General features: G+C 41.0%; 1 protein-coding gene across 2 annotated transcripts in view; it reads left to right on the top strand.

The window, feature by feature from the left end:
• The window catches only part of MTM1 (myotubularin 1), a 115,849-nt gene that overhangs the window by 50,426 nt on the left and 45,049 nt on the right, over window positions 1-20,374 (top strand). For both annotated transcript variants that reach the window (XM_084790399.1, XM_084790398.1), the window contains exon 7: window positions 19,909-19,992. In XM_084790399.1, the coding sequence (XP_084646525.1) occupies window positions 19,909-19,992 (84 nt within the window). The remainder of the gene's footprint in view (window positions 1-19,908; window positions 19,993-20,374) is intronic.

Below are 20,374 nucleotides of genomic sequence, written 5' to 3'. Positions count from 1 at the left end.
TCCAGTTCCTTTGTGAAGCTGGTAATGCTGTGTTAATTGTCAACTTGACAGAATTTAAGATAACCTGGGAAACAAACCTCTGGAAACACCTCTGGGGACTATCTAGATTAGTGTCTCAGAGGGATATTTTAAATAACAATTTTATAATTTTGAAATTATAATATAATTATATTTATAATTATAGCATTTCTCGCTCTTACCTTTTCCTCCCCCCAAGCCCTCCTATGCACCCCACCCCCTTGTTCACTCTCTCTTCCAAGCTCATGCTCCCTATTTCTTTAGTTCTTTTCACAGAAACACATTGTGTGTATGTGTGTGTGTATATTTTTCCTTAATACATAAATACAACCTGCTCAGTGCATAATTATTACCTGTATGTATATGATCTCAAGATTGACCATATGCTAAAATTAGGAAGCTCTTCCCTGGGAAGAGCACTTCTCCCACTCTCAGCATTTCCTCCTCACCCATAACTTTTGTTTAGGGTTAAGGCCCTGTGAGCTTTCCTATTTCCATGTTAACATGACCATTAGTGTCATCCCTGTTCAGGTCTTGTTTGGGCAGCCATGTTGATGAAACTTTATAGGTATAGATCCTCTGTCATTTGCTGGAGACACAATTTTAGAAGAAACTTTCTGTTCCTCTGGCTCTTAAAATCTTTCTGTTTCTTCTTCCCAAATGAGCCCTGAGCTATAGGTTCAGGAATTGTGTTGTAGATATATCTGTTTGAACTGGCTGTCACATAGTCTCTTGTTCTCTGCATTTTTACCACTTGTGGTTTTCTGCAATGCATCTGTTGCCAAGGGAAGTTTCTTTAATAAGAGGGGAAACTACACCTATATGTGGGTATAACAATAAATATACAGAATGTGCTTATGAATTATATGTTGATTTAGATAGTGGAAGTTATAGGCTTTCCTCGAAGATCCATGACTTGGGTGGCCCTGGATTGTTGGTTATGTTTCCAGTTCCAACCATGATTTCTTTCTTGTTGAGCAAGTCTTAAGTCCAACTAGAGTGCTTTGGTTATCACCGAAATATAGGAGCCATTATTGCACCTAAAAGTTGCTGCGCCACCCTGCTTGTTGTTCTGGTTCATAGGTGTAGCTCATAGCTGGGTGGGACTATTGGTGGCCTCCCTCCCTTGGAAGTTTACATGTGTAAGGGATTATTTTGATCAGATTGATCGTGGGAAGATCTACTCTAAAAGTGGACAGCGCCATTCCCCTGAGCATGGGTCCTAGACGGCATAAAAAGGAGAAAGCTAGTTGAGTGTAAGCATTGCTTTGTTCTCTGCTTTCTGACTGTGAATGTGGATGCCAACTGTCTCCAGATCCTACTGCTGTGACTTCTTTCCAATAATGGACTGTGCCTGTTGACTGTGAGCCAAAATAAACCCTTTATCCTTTGCGTTGCTTTTGTCTGGATATTTTATCAGAATGATAGAAAACTGCTCATTTACATATAATTTGACCTCTTACTGGCCAAATGTGTCATCTGATTTCTATCTGCATTTGATTGCCTGTATCTCTTACCTTCTTGTATCAGTTCTTGTGTTCTTGTTGGTTCTTGACCTTTCCTCCTCCCTCTTTACTGCCCATCAATATGAACATTTTGTCAGTGTTCCACCCTTAGCTTTCAGTTCCCTTATATTATGAGCTTTACCATGCTGATTTCATCTATTTCTATAAATGGTGTTGTCACTACTGTGTACATGTCTCTAAGTCTATCCCTGACACTGCCGTGGAGTGAGTCTTACCTCCCTCATCCTCAAGAACTCCCTTCCGTATGTCTGTGTGCTTTACAAATCTGTTGGTACCCCCAATTTCTCTGCACTTCTGTTTTTTCTTTGTGTCCTGCAAGCTTGAGGATCCTGAGTTCCTCATGCTCAGTAACCCGAAGTCACCCTTTTTTTTTTTTCACTTTTCTCCGGACTTTCCTCTTATAATCACATCAGTTGCATCTTCAGTAGTCCTACTTATTACTCAACTATTTCTCCCGGTTTCTATTTGTGCTTCCTCATTTAAAACATACTTCCAAATTGGTTCCCCCTCTTTCAGTACCTTATCCTTCCCTGTACAATGCTGTTGTCTCTTGTGCTTTTTTTTGTTTTGAATTTAAATACAACTAGGCCTCTGGGCATGGCAGCACATGACTTTAACCCGATGCTTAGGAGACAAAAGCAGGGTGTCTCTGTGAATTCAGTGTCACCCTAGTCTGCATAGCAAGCTCCAGGTCAGCCAAGGCTACATAGTGAGACCCTCTCTCAAAAAAGTACAATTATGCCGCTGCCCCACAAAACACGCAGGCTTTCATCATAGATTGTATCCTAAACTCTAACCATGAAGCCTGCCTCTAGCCCTCTAGCTATGCTGTTTCATGCATTGGATTTTTCTAACCGTTACTTAAGAGTTTCCTGGTGTCTCTAATGCCTGTCATCTTTTAGCATCTTAGTCTGAGTTGTTTTCCCATGCCATGGATGGTTCCCTTCAAGAATCCATCTTCTGTTTCATTGTTAGGTCCCTCTCTTGGAGTACATACCACACCTTCCTTATGTGATAATTATGTTGTAATTTTCTTTACCAGCCCTTCCTGTCCATTATTCTGTGAGCTTATCTGGGCAGGCATCACCCTTTATCTCTGTAGCCTCAGTATAGTGGCTTCTGTACAGGAAGGTTTTTGCTTGTTTTGGGGAAGTGCTAACTGAGGATGGAACACAGCTAGGCAGGCAGTCTACCACTGAGCTATATCCCCAGCCCACATATGTGGGTGTTATAATGACAGGATTTTAGTTAAACTGTTTCATTAAAATGTAATGGGAAAAAGTATTATATGGAAATGAGCAGACTAGATCTTTCTATCAGGACAGAGAATCCTGTGTCTGTCCCTAAAGGAAGACATCCACAGAAAATTTGATTATTCAAGGTTGTGGAACTTGGATATGTTTTTCATGTTTATGCTGGAAATCTGTGTTACTTTCCTTGGGACATCAGTAATGTTGTACACTAGGGGAGAATGTAAGTACTGACAATTGTTTTTCAGAATCTGTAAATCAGTCACTGAAATAAACAGATCCAGTGTTGGTACTGCTTTCCTAAGTTGAGTTTATTTCTGAGTCCTGTGGAATCAGGTAACAACCAGGGAAGTTGAGAATTAGTGCAGGATGGATGATACGAGAGTCTAGTGGAGATGACATGGCAAATGCGTGTGGCTCCAATATAGGTGGTTTACGTTTGGTTGTGCAAAAGGAATGCAGAGGAAATTCATGAGGTTGGAGGCTCTCAGGAAGGCGATTGGAGGAGCCTGTGTGGCATTGGGCCTTAAAGGATGAATTTAGTTTCTAGTGGGTCAGGAAAATGGAGGAAGTGGGATTTCAGGCTACAGGCAAGACCTGGCCCTCAATACAGAAGGAAAGATGGCAACATTTCAAGGTTTTTAAGATGAAGTTAGGGTCACCTATGAGATCTAAAAGATCTTAGGTCATCTGGTCGAGGCTAATGTTAGTGTGGAGAGCTTGTGCCCCAGGAAGTAACAGAGGCGAGTTGAAATTTCAAAAGGAAATGGTCATAGAATGAAGACAGCATCAGCCAGTACAGATAGGAGAACCAAAGACCTGGTCCAGAGAACCACAGGCCCTAAACCAGGACCCAGGTAGGAAGAGACTCCACAGATTTGGGTAGTAATTTGGTCAGAAAGGGTGGAGAAAGAGAAGAAAGAAAGAAAGGAAAGTAGGCATAACAGCCATATCCTGGGTAGAACATTTTACCCTTTAAAATGTGAGAAAGGTAAGTGAATGTCTCTTTGGACAGAGAAAAGTGAGAATGCCATCCCTTAGTCCAAGAGACAGAGAGGGTCCTTTCTAGACCTGGATTGTGGAGAAGGCAAGAAGTTAGGAGTTTAAGCCCCCGTTTGTAAGGAAAACTTTAGAAAGGAAAGGGGACGATAATTTCTGTGAGATAGGAGAGCAACAAAAGTTTCCAAACTACCACAGTGGGGATGCCCAAGGGAGCCCAAAAGACTTCCTGGTGGCACAATCTAAGTATAATTGCATTGAACAATAAAAGGGCTCCTACGTGAAAAACATTATTTTGTGAATATATGTGAAACTGCTAAAGTAGTGTGGATTATCTCAGTGATTTTTGTTGCTATTTGAACTCTGAGATAAATTTGTCATTGAATGCAAGAAATGATGTCTGGAGGCCAGGAGACCTGGGCTGCAAGGGCACTCATGAGATGAATGGACTGTGAGTGGCTGTTCTTATTTAGACCACCTCTGTGGTACTCACCTACCTTCTGAGCCATTACTGTTTCCACCACTCAGTGTGTTCAAGTGAGGACTTAATCTTTGAATTGAACTTGAGGTATTATAGCAGCAAAGGGTCCACCCCAAACCATTAACTTGATTGTCTCAGCCCAGTCCTGTGTGCATGGCTTTTAGGTGACATTTTCTGCTTTAGCCGAAATACTTTTTGTTTGATCTTTGCTTTTCAAACATCAGAAATTCTCACAAATTGCATGTAACTCAGCACCAGTTTTAGGGAAGTGATATGCATTTGCAAGAATTGCTCTAATCCTCTGACACCATGACAGTTTATCTGAAGAGAGAAACCAGAGTCCTTCACCTGTGTGCAAAGCATGCAACGCTACAGAAAGCAAGATAACGAAGTACGCCAGTGGCAAAGTTCTTGACTTTTTGGTCATTTTGTAGTTAAATGTGGCAATCAGAAATAATATAATTTTAGATGACACTTTCTTAAAGTATCAGTTCCAACCTAACCTATTAGTGAGCCACAAATCAGCATGTCTCTTTAAATGAAAGAGACTAGAAAACACGAAGAGCATAACAGAATAGGGGTATAGTTTGCTGAGCTGCTTCTTCTGAGGGGGTATACATGTGGGGGGTGCTGGGTCATGGTGTTACAGTTGACTCCTTACTTATAATCATGGCACAGAAAGTGTGCAAGGCACTGTTTAGACATGAAGCATAAGGATCAGGCGCAATGCTCCCAGCATCCACTGATGCAGAGATCTATGAGGGGACTTGATTGCAGATCCCCTCCAGTGTGCTACTGCTAGCATAGACCGTGAGTTCAGTGACCTCTGGCAGAGTGAGGCTCGGTGAATTTCCTGCATAGAAACTTTGGAAGTCACATAATATTTATGTGCTTCAGTGTTCTCATCTGCAACAGGGATAATAACAGTTCCTACCCCATAGAGTTTTTGTGAGGATTCAATGTAAAGTGCTTATAACACTGCCTGACACTCAGTAAGTGCCCAATAAATGCCAGCTGTTCTGTTATTAGCCAACCATTTTCCCAGCAGGTGTAAGAAATAAGGACGACTACTACAACTCCCCACAGACTATTAATAAAGGAATTGTGATAGTGTGTGGGAAACTTTAAGTCCTTTAAAAGAAAGATGCTATATAAAGATTAGTAGTATTATTAACAAGCCATGGGTTGTACTTTGATAAAGGACTCAGTAGAAGTCTCCAGAGTAGTAAATCCAGAAAGCATCCTAACCAGCAGTGCAGGCTAGGAGGAGTGATGCTCTGGTATGAAAGGAATCCTTCAAAGACTGAGTCCCGTCCTTCTCTTGCTGCTCTTTTCAGCCCACGCAGACTTAACTGCTTTTAGGGAAACATGGCTCATTCTTATTTGTGTTTGCACTTCCCACGTCTTGGTTAAGAACCACAGTATTTCCCTCTCATTCCTCTGTAAGGTGATGAGCAGTCATAAAGGTGCTACTTTTGTTTTCGTCTGGGAACATGGCACATCTGACCTTATGTATCTGTCAGGGGTAAAGGGGTATAGGGGTAAGGGGACTTGCATTGTCTGCCTCACATTTCAGGAGCAAAGCAACTAACTGGCTTGCCCAGCCTTCACAGTGATGGGAGCAATGTCTCTAACAGCACCTCCTTGACATTGGCAGCCATTAGTCTCTTGGGTCATTACCTTTGGTTTTTGTAGTAGCTGCTTCTTATTTCTTCTTGCCTAGCTTTTTATAAGTATGCGTTTCTCTTTTGAACTAACACACAGTAATGTATGTTCTTGTGGCACCAGAGGGGTATTCTACTTCATATGCACAATGAGTGATATGAGATTTGGGTCTTATTGTGGGGGAGGGATCTGGCTTTGAGAAGATCAAACCCTGTCATATGACTTAAGTCCTGGACCATTTACCTGTGTTCCCTTGTGCTCAACTCTAAATGTGCTGGCTTAAGAGAATAATTATATAAGAATTAGTGATGTAAAGTATGCACATACTCTTTTTGATCATTTGAGAAGTATAAATGAGCCTGCGAATAGACAATCCAGGGGGAGGTTTATTCTCTGCCTTTGTTATTCATCTCAGCAATACAGACATGTTCTAAATTGTATTAAAATTTTAAATGAGACAAAGATTTAGAGGACTCTTCCTTTTTAGGTTGATTATAGAAACAACAAATACAAGGAAGTAGTGTTTTGAGATCAGAATTGAAACAGGAATTACCTATACATATAGCCCTGCTTTGGCTTACATATGGCTTAAGGACTATAAAGTATATCTTTCTTGAATATTCTGTTTCTTTTTGGCCAAGAATTTTTTCCCGAGCTTTGTGGGGTGGCACATGCCTGTAATCCCAGCACTCAGGGAGGCAGAGGCAGGCAGATCTCTATGAGTTCAAAGGCAGCCTGGTCAAAAAGCCAGTCCAGGACAGCCAGGGCTACAGAGAACCATCCTGTCTTGAAAAACCAAAAAAAGAAAAACCAAAGAGAGGAAGGGAGGGAGGGAGGGAAGGATGAGAGAGAGAGACAGACAGACAGACAGACAGAGACAGAGACAGAGAATGAATTATCCCTTCAATAAGCAGTAAAAAAAAATTAGCTAATTGAAAACCTAACCATATTTTTCAATATTCTGTCTTACCCTCCATTGTGGTCTTCGTCAAAGCCTTTGACCATGCTTCCTTTTTCTCAGCTCCTAGAATCAGTGTCTCATCTAGATACCCTTCACTATTGCTGTGTGCTTCAAAAGCACTGAATTCCATGTCTGCCTATCCTTCATCAACATCCACTCCAGAACTCATGGCTACCACCCTGTAGTCCTGAAGTTACTCAGAACTAGTCTAAAAATTGCACTAGACCATACACATTATAAAGCCTAGACTGGGAAGATGGCGAATCTGAGTTCAATCCCCAGACACTATATTTATAAAACAGAGTGCTGGCATACTTTCTAATCTGTTTTAATTGGTTCTTATAGCTCTACCGCCCTTCCAACCTTTATTCATTCCAACACCAGGGAGGAGAGAAAGAAGGTTAAGTGGGGAGAGGGGGCGTAGTTCTCTTTAGCTACTTCCTGCTGGTTAGGGTCGTTGGGTTCCTTGGGGCATGTCTAATCCTCGTTTCAGTATATCTCCAACTTCTCTTCAAACAACAACAGCAGCAACCAGGAGCAGCAGCGGGGAGCAGCATCCTCCTTCTCCGTCCTCAGATCTCCCACCCCCTCTCTGGGCTCTGACATTTATTTTTTCTGAGTCCCCAGAATTAAACCATCTACATTTGGCAAAGATCAGAGCCCTCTCAGAGCCTGCACAAGGCAAAGAGTCTGCTGCTGTGGACAGTCTGAAGCAGCCCCATATCCCACACCTGAGACTAAAACAAAACCATGTTTACATAACATAACTGAGTTTTAAAAGACTCCAAAACTTCCACTACAACTGAGCATGGTGGTGCTGTATGTTTATGATCCCATTGCTGAGGAGGTCAGTGCGAGTGATTCTGTCTCAAAAAGTAGGGGGGAAAGGGGATGTGGGATTTTATGGTTAAGAGCACTTAAGTGTATCTGTCGAAGCAGGCAGGGATAAGGGGACTTGCACTGGCTGCTTCAGATTTCAGGAGCAAAGCAACTAACTGGCTTGCCTAGCCTTCACTGTGGCTGCTGTAGTAGCATATTGCACTTAAGTGCTCTTAACAAAACCCTGAGTTCAGTCCTCAGTACCCACATCAAATGGCTCACTACTGCCTATCACTGCCACTTTAGGAAATCCCATGTCCTCCTCTGGCTTCTGTAAGTACTGTGCCCACATACACACCTCCCCCCACATACACATACACATACACATAATTGAACAAAATAATGAAAGAGTGGGTGGCACCTAAGGAACAACACCTAGGGTTGTCCTCTGTCACACAAGCATACACTCACACACACACACACACACGCACGCACGCACGCACGCACGCACGCACGCACGCACGCACGCACAGGCATGCACATTAGGAGACTCTTGGGCCTTCCCTTTCACTTCACACCCCTTCCTCTCAAAGAGTATTTAGAAAATACATATAGAATATAAACCGTTTCAGACAGGAGTATATCCTTTGATTGCTGGGATTCAAGCCAGGTAATTTCATCCATTTTATCTTCTACTTTAGGTACCTCTACATTTTATTTGTTGGGGTTTTCTTTCCATTGTGTGTTGGGGGTTGTTTTGTTTTGTTTTGTTTTGTTTTATTATTATGGAAGTTGATTTTCATTCTGTTTCAGAGCTGTTTGGCCAATACTTATAATCTCTTCCTCTTCACTCACATTTTCCATACCATTTTTTATTTATTTAAGCACATTAAGTATAATTTATAGTGGTGTCTAATTATTACAGTTAAAAGTCTCTGTGGATTGTCTACAAAAGGGTGGTCTTTGAGTATGTTTCCTGCTGCATTTTCTGATTACTACCTGGAACCTCCTTCTCTTTGGAATATTGCCTGTGGAAATACTCTTAACCTGGGATTGAAAGGGTTCTGGGTTTCTTCTGCCAAGCTCTTCAGACAGCTTGAGAAGATTATAAATTCATTTCAAGTGCATGGTAGGCTGACCTGTGACTGGAGAGCCTCTGGGTAGTCAGTGGTAGAGGTAGGTTTTCTTCTTTGTTAAGCACCAGTAATTCCTGCTCATGTTCTTTTAGAACCCAAAAGAGCTCATTTCCCATGTATCCATTACTTACATGGTAGCATTTTGAAGAGCAGGTTTCCTTGAAGGTTTCTATGAACCATCTTGGGTGGGCCCACAGCTTCATTTCCCATCTCCCAGACCCCAAGAGGCCATGAAAACTATTTCATTACATTCTGTGATCCTGTTTGTGGCTAGTTTGGGACTTCTATGCATTTATTCCTCTCTCACAGGTTCATCGGTACATTGAAAAAAATACTCTTTCTATTGTATATAATACTCTTTGTTGCATTGAGCGAAAGTCTCATCCCATTGTCCAAGCACATCTAACCTATGGCCTGTGCACTGCACATGGCCAAACATAGCTGTAAATGTAGCCCAGCACAGAACCGGAAGCTTCCTTAAGCATGTTAGGAAGAATTGGTTTTGAGATTTTGTGGGTTTTGTGGCAACTCGATTGCACAGTTGGCAAGTGTGAATTTTGTAAATGACAACATTGTTTTGTAATGTCAAAGGGTTAGACATACCAGAGTATCACATTTCTAGATAATCTCCCTCTTGGCTTGAAATTTAACTTTTCCAGTACTTCTGAGACCTAAGTCCCCTGTTCTTTCATCTTCCTGATGCCTTTTTGTTTTGTTTTGTTATAAATGTGAGTTTTCTGGAAAAGTCTGTTTTTTCTCCTGCTTGCTAGACAGTCTTTCTCTCATGTCCACTGAGATTGCTTTTCTGAGTAGGATTTACAAGTATATAGCATCATATTTTGCCTTAGAATTGACATAGCCTTAAGGTCTTGTTTAAGATGACTCTTTCAGCCTGGTGCATGTCTGTAATCCCAGCACTCTGGGAGGCAGAGGCAGGTGGTGCACATCTTATAAAAAAGATGATTCTCTCATAATTCCCTCAACATATACCCTCTGTTTGCCTTAGACATGCCTGATGTCATCTCCCTTCTCCCCTTGACTTGAACTTCAAGATCATAGGCATTTTCTTTGCTGCTTTATGATTATTAACCCTAAATGGTTCTCATTCCCAGCCTGACTTGGTTCAAGATTTCATTCCCTCTGTAGGAGGTGGGCTTTGGCTAGTTTTCTACCTCTGCACCAGGACTCCCTTTTGCCAGTTGATGCTGTCTGGATGCAGGCCATCCTGATTGTCTAGTGGCCTTGCTCTGCAAACTTCCTCCCCTTTCTGTCTCCTTCACTGGGTGGCCCCATCTCTGTCTTTCTCTTTCCTCTCCTACACTCCTACAGCCATCAGACTGAGGAATTTGCTAATGGTCATGTTCTCAACTCTGAAGTTGACTACCATGTGGTCTTTTTATTCCTGTCATTATTATTCTACTGTCCAAAGTCTTCTTATCCTTCCAGTATCTCTCAGATAGCATCACTATCTCCAAGCATGTCTGTCAGGGCGTAGGAACATGGCTTCTTGTGCTCGTACAGCACTTAGCCATCTACCTATCTCTGTTTAATTTTTTAAAAGCTGTTATATATGCCAGATCGAAAACCCAGAAAGTATAAAGCAGTTTGAAAAAATAGTTCTGTCCCTGTACACTTCACTGCCTTATCCCATGCTTTCCTTAAAAACAACCAGTGTATCATTCAGTGAATTATGTGCCCACCTAGTGCTAGGAGAGACCTTGAGCATCTCTTATCCAAAGTACTAGACCAAAAAAAATATTTCCAATGGTGATGTTTTTAGGATTGTGGAGCATTTCCACAGAGTTAACAGGCTAAACATTTATAACCTGAAATACTCCAAAATGCAAAATATGTTAAGTATTCATGTTATAGTCAAAATGTTTTATGTTTGGAGCTTTGGGAATTTGTAGATTTCCAGATTAGGGATGCTCAACCTGCACAGGCTACTGACAGCCTTTGCCCCCTTTAGCCCTAGTGGTGTCATGCAGTATATATTCCCTAGGTCTTGCTTTGTTTCCTCAATAGACATTACATAATGAATGGCCTTCTTTACTCTGTCTAGAACTACAGAGTATGCTCTTGCTTTTGCTGTAATGTATTAAGTCTTTTCTTGATAGATATTTGAAGGCTTCAGTTTTGGCACAGTATAAATACTGTAGTGAATAGCCTTGCATATACATCATTTTGTACATGTTCACATACACCTTAGTCTAATTGCTTTGAAGTAGAATAACTGCTTCTGCCAAGTTCTACTTTATGGCCGATACACGCCTGGTTTTATCCTCTCATACCTCTTTCTTCTTATGCTCTAAATTCATAGGACTATATGAATCAGTCACAGATAATCCAGGATACCATCTCCTTGGTTTCCCTTTTGATCTGTTTAAGTGCAGTCATTTATTTATTTATTTATTTATTTATTTATTTATTTTGAGGCTGTTTTGACACCCATGTATTTAATGCATGGAACATTAATGCAATAATGTTTCCTGTTAACATCTAAGTTTCACAGTGTATAGGTCTTTTCCCTCCTATGATAGAGCTCTACTTTCGCTGGACCTCTGAACTCTTAGCCTGTTACAGGCTCAGTTTCCCCATACTTACCCACAGCAGGTAGTTTCCATCTTGGTAGATTGTTTTTTGTTTTTGTTTCTGTTCTTTTTTTAATTTCATTTTTATACATATACATTTATATTAACACATATATACAATAGATTGCCTATGGCAAGAAGAACCATGACACAATCAGGAATTATATAGATGCTGCATTCTTAGTGTTTTGGCTACTTGTATTTGACATCCTTGAAGAAGACATCTTTCCTATCTTGGTGCATCTACATTTCTGAATTTAAATCAGTCTCCATCACATACTGTCATTATCAACTTAGAACACCTATCTAGACCTAAATACATCTTAACCCCTAAACAACTAAGCTTCATTGTAAAACTAAGCTACCTGGTCTCCAACTCCCTCAGAGACTTGAGAAGGAGTAAACTTGACTATCTGAGTATGCAGGGAGTGCAGGTTAGTAGCTTTCCAAATGAAAAGATGACAGAGACAGTTTTCTACCTGAACAGTCACCCAAAACTCTATAACATTGGAGCATCTTATTCAGCCTTCTGTCCCCATATATCTGACAGACATATTTGTGAGGCAGGAGCTATGGAGGACTTGCTTACCTTATCTTGGCAGAGTTTGGCCATCGACTCTGCCTGCATCCAAGTTTGCCCTTGTTTTAGGCAGAAATCTGTCTATGGTAGAAATGAGGAACTTTGGCCCAGTGGCTTGTTTGCCACATTTGAAGCCATCTCCATAAGGAGGTTCTTTGATGCTCATCATCTTCTTTCATATAGGCTGGGTGTTACCATGAGTTGACCTGTCTCATTTTCAATGAATCTTTAAAGTAATAAAGAGATTTTTAAATACCATATTCTGCATGTCTCTGGGGTTTTTGAAGACCTCATCTTTCTATAGAGTCATATCTATCTACTGTGCCTAAGATGTATATTCTTGTGATAAAAGTAGACTACCAATTGTAGCAATTGACACAACCATGATTTAATCTACTAACATTTTTTTTTTTGTTTTTTTGAGACAGGATTTCCTTATGTAACCTTGGCAGTCCTGGACTCACTTTGTAGACCAGACTGACCTTGAACTCACAGCAATCCACCTGCCTCTGCCTCTCGAGTGCAGGGATTAAAGGCGTACGCCACCACCGTCCAGCCTAACATTTAATTTATATAACTTATTTCTCCAAAACAGCTTGATAGCATTTCAAAGCATTGGAAGTAATATGGGTACAATAACTCATATTAGAGTAGAAATACACACACACACACACACACACACACACACACAAACACACACACACACACACAATGTATATGAAGAATAATCTTACATTTGAATGCTATACCACTGTATCTAGAACTTATTTTGCATCTATATACAAAATTCTATATCAATGATTTAAAAATATCTTGTGAGTGACAATTGAGGCATTAAGTTGAGGAGTAGATTCACTCCTTTTTTTTTGTTCTATCTTCCCTGTACATTTCTATATTCCCACTTCACAGAATGTCAGTGTCCAGTATGCTGTGCGGAATGCATCCTGTCAGGTCTGATCCAGTGTCAGTGTCTGGTTCTTTTGTTCTGAAAACATATAATTTCTCACAAGCATTATACAGTCCTAAAATTATAAGTGTATAAAAGGTGTGTGTGATGCATGGAACAATTAAGGCTGGGTGTCCGCTCTTTGTATGAGCAGGAAAAGAAGACATCTATAAATCTCCATTCATGCCATATGAAGAACGGCATCTAAGAGCAATTCATAGGGGTCCTTTAGTCAACAAGAATCATTGTCTATGCCTGGACATTCACGTTTGAGCCAGTCTCAGAGCTGGTCCCATATGGTGGGATTAGCAATATAAATCACCTGCTTGTTCTGCAGTTTAAATTCTTCCCATCCTGATTGTAGCCCCCTCCCTCATTCCCTCCCAAAACCTCTCCCTCCCTCATCACCTCTTCCTCCCTCCCTTAGTACGGAGACAGAGGAGCCCTCTTCCCCTTAATATCTGACCTCAGCCTATCAAGTCTCATCTGTATTATCTGTAACTTCTTCCTCTGTAGTCTGTCATGGCCATCTTGCCAGGTGGAAGTGATCTAAGTTTGGTCACCAGAGTACATGCCACCCTCTGGTGGATTGATTTCACTAGACAAATTTGCAAGCCTCAACATTTATTTCTATGCACAGGTATCCTCCACTGCTGAAAGTAGGATACTCTTGCTTCTTTTGGAAACAAGTCTGTCATGTTTCCAGCAAACGAAGCTCATTCAAGGTTGTTCACCAGAAGCTGCTCACAAAGACACCCATGCTCTAGTATATATCAAAATTCTAGAGTTGCTGAAAAAAAGAAAAGGGCATGTAAGACTCAGGGCCCAGGATTTTTAACAGGAGTTGTTCATTAAGGCACTTGCTCTCTAGCACATATCAAATTCTAGACTCCAAGAAGAAGGAAATCGAGGGTATAAAGACCCATATTGTTTATGGAGGATACAGGTTCAGCTTAGGAAGCCACTCTAGTGAGTTAGAGAATGATGGGAATGCTCCCCAAGTCCAGCTTTCTAGATGAAAGCAAGGCCATAGCAGGTAAGCAGGCCTTCCTAAGGAGAGCTATCTCAGGCCATGAAGTCAGCTCTTCCTTATAGTTTTCTTTTATAACTTCCAAGGTGTGTATCCTACTCAGAAAATGCTTCTCAGAAAAGAGCTACAAAGGGATTGTCTCATGTTCTTCTAAGAATCTAATTTCTTTGGGTTTGGAATATGTTCGTACAGAGCCCATGTTGTTGAAATACCATTTCTTGGCCAGCCCACTGATACGTGGGTAGTCTGTGGTATAATGCAGTGCTTTTCTTCCCACATCAGTCATCCTAGCTGTGTAGCAGTTATTATTTTGTAACCCAGCATCATGTGTATACTAGGCAAGTGCTCTACCACTGAGCTACAGCAACAGCACAGTACTGTTTTAACTGTCGAAGGCATGGGCTCTTTTGCCCCTAGGGGAGAAGGCAAAGTCTCACGTAGCTCAGATTAGCCTCAAATGTGCTGTGTAACTGCAGCTGTCCATGAAGTCCTGGTGTTAGCTTTACCTCCTGAGTGCGAGGACCAGAGGTACGTGCTTGACATCCAGCTCTTACCTGCTCACGATTGATAAGCTGTATCACTATCTGGGAGGGCCAGTCTCCCAGACTGTTTTTTATAAAAATAGTTTTATTTTCCTGGTTCAACTGTTATCTGGGAGGCTAACTGCCACAGTCTGCTAACCTATGCCTAGTCCTGGAAGCTCCTGGCCTCCATACAATCTAACCTAGGCCTACAATGTTTTCAGCCTCTGAGACTTACTGCTTGCTTAATGAGCTCACCCTTTCTTGTTCTTTCAGAGCTCTCGTTTGGCTGGTTCAACTCAGCTTTTCTGGCTCAAACTCTTCTCATTTTCTGGCTTTTTCCGTCTTCACCTCAGTGTTCTCTCTCTCTCTCTCTCTCTCTCTCTCTCTCTCTCTCTCTCTCTCTCTCTCTCTCTCTCTCTCTCTCTCTCTCTCTCTCTCTCTGCCTCCCTCTCCTTCCATCCCTCCCTTCCTCCCTCCCTCCCAACCCATTTCTCTATTGCTGTTACTGTCCTGGTTAAAAACTGCCTACTCTCTCTGTAAAAGTGCCTCTCTGAAAAGTGCTTCCCTTCCCAGTCTTTTCTCATGAGAGTTGGGTGTATCCTATCCTATGAAATCCTCTCTGCATTGTCACCTTTTCTGCCATTCAATTGGACATCACTTTCAAACATGGGTGCTTCCTTCTACAAACTAACTTTACCTATGTTTGAGATTAAAGGCATGTACCACCACACCTGGACTTAAGCTTTTCTTTACTTGATATTTGCTGTGTATCAGGCTGGCCTTGAACTCAGATCTGTTTGCCTGTCTTATGGATTAAAGGCGTTTGTATTCCAGCTAGATCACATAGACTTAGAAGATCTTTGGATATGGTCTCTTGCCAGAACAGACATATTCTGAATTAATATTACTCTACAACTTCCCCCTTTTTGTTTAAACTAAAACTTGTACATAGTTTAAATTTTACAATATAAACAATTATCAATTCCACAACCTTAACAGTCTAAATGTCCTTATGAAGATTCACTCAGCCATTGACGTGATGATCCTCCATAATTGCAGTCCTGATATCTGTCCTTCAGCAGCAGGCCATTTCAGCATCAAGGGTTTCCAGTCTGATGAACTCTCTGTCCCTCTTGAGCTGGTTTGTTAAACTGTCTCCATGTAGGGGGATCTGCTTTCTGCATCGTCTACACTGCTCACTTTGTATTGTGTTTGTATTCTAACCAGATCATACAGACCTGGATGATTCTTGGATGTGATCTCTTGCCAGAACAGCCATGTTCTAAATAAACATTCCTATATAGTTCCTCTTCTTTTTTATCCCTCTCCCCCCATCATTTTGCTTAGACATTCAATGCCTTTGTTGTGGCAGGGCCTGCAGACTTAGAGCTGACCTCCACTGACTGTCTCCAAGGGCTCCCTAAGGAGCACCATTACTTGAATTATGTCAACCAGCAGTTGCATATAGTAGAGTGGTGCATGAGAGCTCATGGCAATGTTCATAAAAGGCTTTCCTCCAAGAAGAGGCAAGTGCTGAAGGATGAGCAGGGGCACTGACCAGGTTAGGCCTAAGTTAAGGAGTGGTGTGTAATGTGAAGAAGGCAGATAGTCTGCCAATGCAGGGATTTGTTGCCCAGGACCTTGGAATATGTAGAAGCAATGCTAGCAATGGATGGTGCTATGGTAAAAGGCAAGCCAAAGCTTATACAACCTGTCACATCATTTTTCTTTAAAACTTATTTGTGGGGGGGGGATGGAAACTAGTTTTCATAGTACTGGGAAGTGCTATATACACGCTACTGGAGGAGAAAAATAATCATCAACCTTCCCCAGCTATGAGCCCTGAGTCATAGTAATGACTAGCCTGGCAAGACTTGTCCATTGGAACAATAGTGGCACAAATGTTATAGGATTAACCAACCATTTTGTGATTGAATACAAATACAAAATCTGTTCCATGAGCTAGAATCTATACCCAGTACTGCTATTGGGTCAGAAACATGTGACTTAGATAGGTTATCAGTTCAGAAGAATATCAGAAATTAAAATTAGAAAAAAATGGTCCTGTACGTTCCTATTAAAATAGAGCAGAGCTTTCAGGCACTGAGGCACATACCTATCAGGTAAGGACTGGAGAAGCTGAAGCAGAAGTGCCAAGAACTGAGGCCATCCTGTTTACATGGAAAGTTTCAGACAAGCCAGGCTTCCAAAGTGACACCATGTTTGTCTTTAAAAAGTAAAAACAAAATGAAATGAAAAACAGAAATATAAATGTCAGAAAAGAACCAGTTAGTAAATGATTTCCTAGACTCTTGAGGTTATATACTCAGAGTAAGAAGTCTTACTTTATCAAAAGAGATGATCATCCTAGGGCTCCATGAGTGTGTGGCTGTGCAATGGTCCTCTTGTTTGAAGATACTTTCAAGTGTACAAATCTCCTCGGTTGATTCCTAGGATAGCGGTTTTCCTTTGTTTTTCTGGTGCATATTAGGCAATAGGTCTTCCCTCTGCACAATACCCAGGCCTCCAAATACTGCAGACAGGATTTTCAAGAAACTGTCTTCTGTTTGAGATGACTTTGAGCCTTCATCAGTCAAACTCTCAAACATCCAGTTCTGAGGTGACACTACAGGTCTCTGTGAGGAAAGGGTTTCTTATGATGGAAGAATGCCACTCAGTCACAAAACCTTTACACATATCAATAAAAATGTAAACATCCAGTCTAAAATTAAGACATATGTAGTAAGATACCATAATGCAACCTATTACTTTATATGCTAACTTAAAATGATTTTTAAAAAATTTATCTATATGCTTTAAGCAAATCTTTATATAGGTGCCATTTTAAAATAGTGTCTAAGCAAAAGCTAAGTCTGTTGTTATTTTGGAGTTTTTCTCCCCAAGACACAACAATGCTAAATGTGGCTAAATGAAAATGACAAGCTAGATTCTATATATCCGAGCTGGTTTTTCCTCTGGTGCAAAATCAGAGATTGTTCATCTCCACTTTGCCCTTTAGCATTTTTGAAATGTTACATTTTGCTATTTGGAATGTGGGGAAACGTGCACATGCTCTTTTGCTTCATCGCCACAGCTTGACTAGGAAGTTTTGGAGCTGATGAAAGGCCCAACTGCCAATCAGAGGAAAACTTGGGCACTTGCTAAATTCTAGGCTGGGCCTGGCTTTCCCAAATTCTTCTCCCAGTCTTGACATTGTTCTCTTACATAAAAGGTTATTGCGACAAACTGGCTGAAGGATACATTGAGTACCCATTTATGTTCTCTGTAAAGCTTTAATTCCATGATTATATTGCCTAAATACCCTGCCTACAGATTCCTAAGCATTCTGCTCTAGGCTGCCTGCCCTTCTAGGACCAGGGAAGGAGGGCAGTTAGCCCCTAGAGACCCTGAGATTCCAATTCACTAGAGGGGAGCTTGGACATGGGTGTTTTCAAATGGAAACTGCCAAAGCTACCCCAGTTCTGAGGCTGAACTCTGTATGGAGAAGGACCATATCCCAAAGGAAACTACAAAGCGCACACTGGCCAGCAGCTCATCCCCAGTTCCTGCTTCTGACTTTGCTAGGTTATAGCTGAATCCTCTCTTAGTTTTCCATAGTCAAAGAAATACTGCAAAGGGCCTGCAAACCCTGGAGATGCTGTGGCTGGACACTTGTTCACTAGGCATCTGTCCTTAAGCAGTAAAGAGAGTAGACGCCATCCTCACCTGGGTACCTGGGTACGTAGCAAGTCTGAGTGCATGCCATTCTCACCTACTAGTAGGTGAGCTTGCTGTTGCATTCTCTCAGTGAGATTTCACTTCTAAGATGGAGAGTCAAAAACAGGCCCACCCAAGGCTATGCTTTGGAATGCCAGTTCACTCATGAAATCATATGACCTCAAAACTCTAAAGTGGATTATCTAGAAAAGAAAAGAAAATGCCAGCTGAAAACCTCAAGTTAGATAACAATTAGCTTCAGGTTAAAACTTTTTCAGACAGGAACTTGGGTTAGGTTGTTAATAAGTTACCACTTATGGGGAAGTTTATACTCTTTGGAGATGTATAGGTGTATGGATTTTGTTAACGTTGATCTCCTGTTTAATATATGTTTTGTTTTTTTGTAATTATCCACCTTCATGGTACGCAACAGTGAGCTTACACTGTAAAATTCTTTCTTCTTTCTCTCATCAAATTTTTAAGGGGAAAAAGGCATCTTGAAAAAGTCCCAGTATGTTCTGCTTTGAAAACTAAAGATAGGGAGACAGGTGCCTATTTAACGAGTGTCTAAGCCACAGCATCTCCAGGTTTGCAAGAGCTTCGGGGCTTCACGGTGCCATTCAGTCAAAAAAATCTGTGTTCTGGACCAATTCCCATTTTAGTTACTATATGTAGAGGACATATGTGTAGTGGGCCATTAGAGGGACTTCAACTTTTGTCATTAGCCAGATGGGAAGCCATGGGATGATTTTGGCAGAGAAATGACTTGATCTAACTTAATGTTGTAGCATCATTTCTCTGACCTTAGAGATGTAGGATTGACATTGGAAATAATCTAGAGTTGCTAGGATGAGCCAAGTGAGAGAGCAGAGGGTAGACAGGTGGTGACAAGAATGGGAGGACAGTACTTGGCTCAGCCACATAGGAGGATGGGGTTCTCATTTGCTAACCTGAGGAGAAGGGAAGGAAACTGGAACTGCTGTGGTATTAGCCTCAGACTCATACCATGCCCGCCTCACGCTTTGATGTACCTGTGGGGATTGTGGAGTTGACACCTAGCCACTTCCAGAGCGAGGAGCTAGGATGGACACTAGGGGGTGGTGGTGTCTATAGTACCTAGAGACATCAGAGGCTTGTCATCTCAGAGGCTGGGACATTGATTTAGAATCCACAGCGAACAGCTAATTAAAACTTTCCTAATGTTCTGTCTCTCTTTAAATAGATAAACATGCCATGCCACTCTCTTGAGGCAGGTATACTGTTTAATAATCATTCTTGAATTTCTCCTTTTTTTTAGTGGCCTTTAACTGATCAGTTGATAACATTTCAAGTTCATAGGTACTTGTAGTCTAAAAATCTGATGTGTGTGTGTGTGTGTGTGTGTGTGTGTGTGTGTGTGTGTGTGTAACATCATTAAAAAAAAAAGGTGACATTTGTAGCCATAGAAAACTGAGGTTTTAAAAGTAACTATTCCTGATGATGGAAGTTAATGTCAGGCTGGTCTGAATTTTCTAGTTGTTTTGGGTGTTGTTATGTCTCAATTTGGGTTGCCGTATCATAGGTGGCAAATCTATGAAATTTATTTTGTGAAAAATAAAAGTATAAACTATCAATAGACTATTGCTCCACGCGGAACTTTAAACTCTTACTTCTGTACTTTTCTAGCCATTATTTGCATTTGAAAATGAAGAGAAGTTTAATGTCGATGGATGGACTATTTATAACCCAGTTGAAGAATACAGAAGGCAGGTAAGTCAGTAAATATTGCCTGGTGTGTATTGAATTGCAGACATCCATAGGGACAATATATTGTTGGTCCTCTTCTCAAAATAATTTACAGCCTTGCTTAGTATGTGTTCATGGCTATGGTACCATCCACATTTTTAATAATATAGCTCATTCTTTCCCTCTTATAACAAGCTCATTCTATAGCCATATGCAAGCTGCATTGAAAGCTGAATGGCTAACTGCTTCCTTTCCTAGATGAAGAACATCCGTTTTATGGTGTTTATAAAATGAGTTAAATACTTCGGATTTAGAAATGCCAAACATCTATACATTATTGTATGTGTGTGTGCATGTGTGCTTAAGTATTACTAGTCTTTTTATTTAAAGTATATATGTTCTAAAT

This window comes from Acomys minous, assembly GCF_964271855.1.
Source record: "Acomys minous genome assembly, chromosome: 7".
In the NCBI taxonomy this organism is placed as follows: domain Eukaryota; kingdom Metazoa; phylum Chordata; class Mammalia; order Rodentia; family Muridae; genus Acomys; species Acomys minous.
This window is presented reverse-complemented; position numbering and strand designations above follow the sequence as displayed.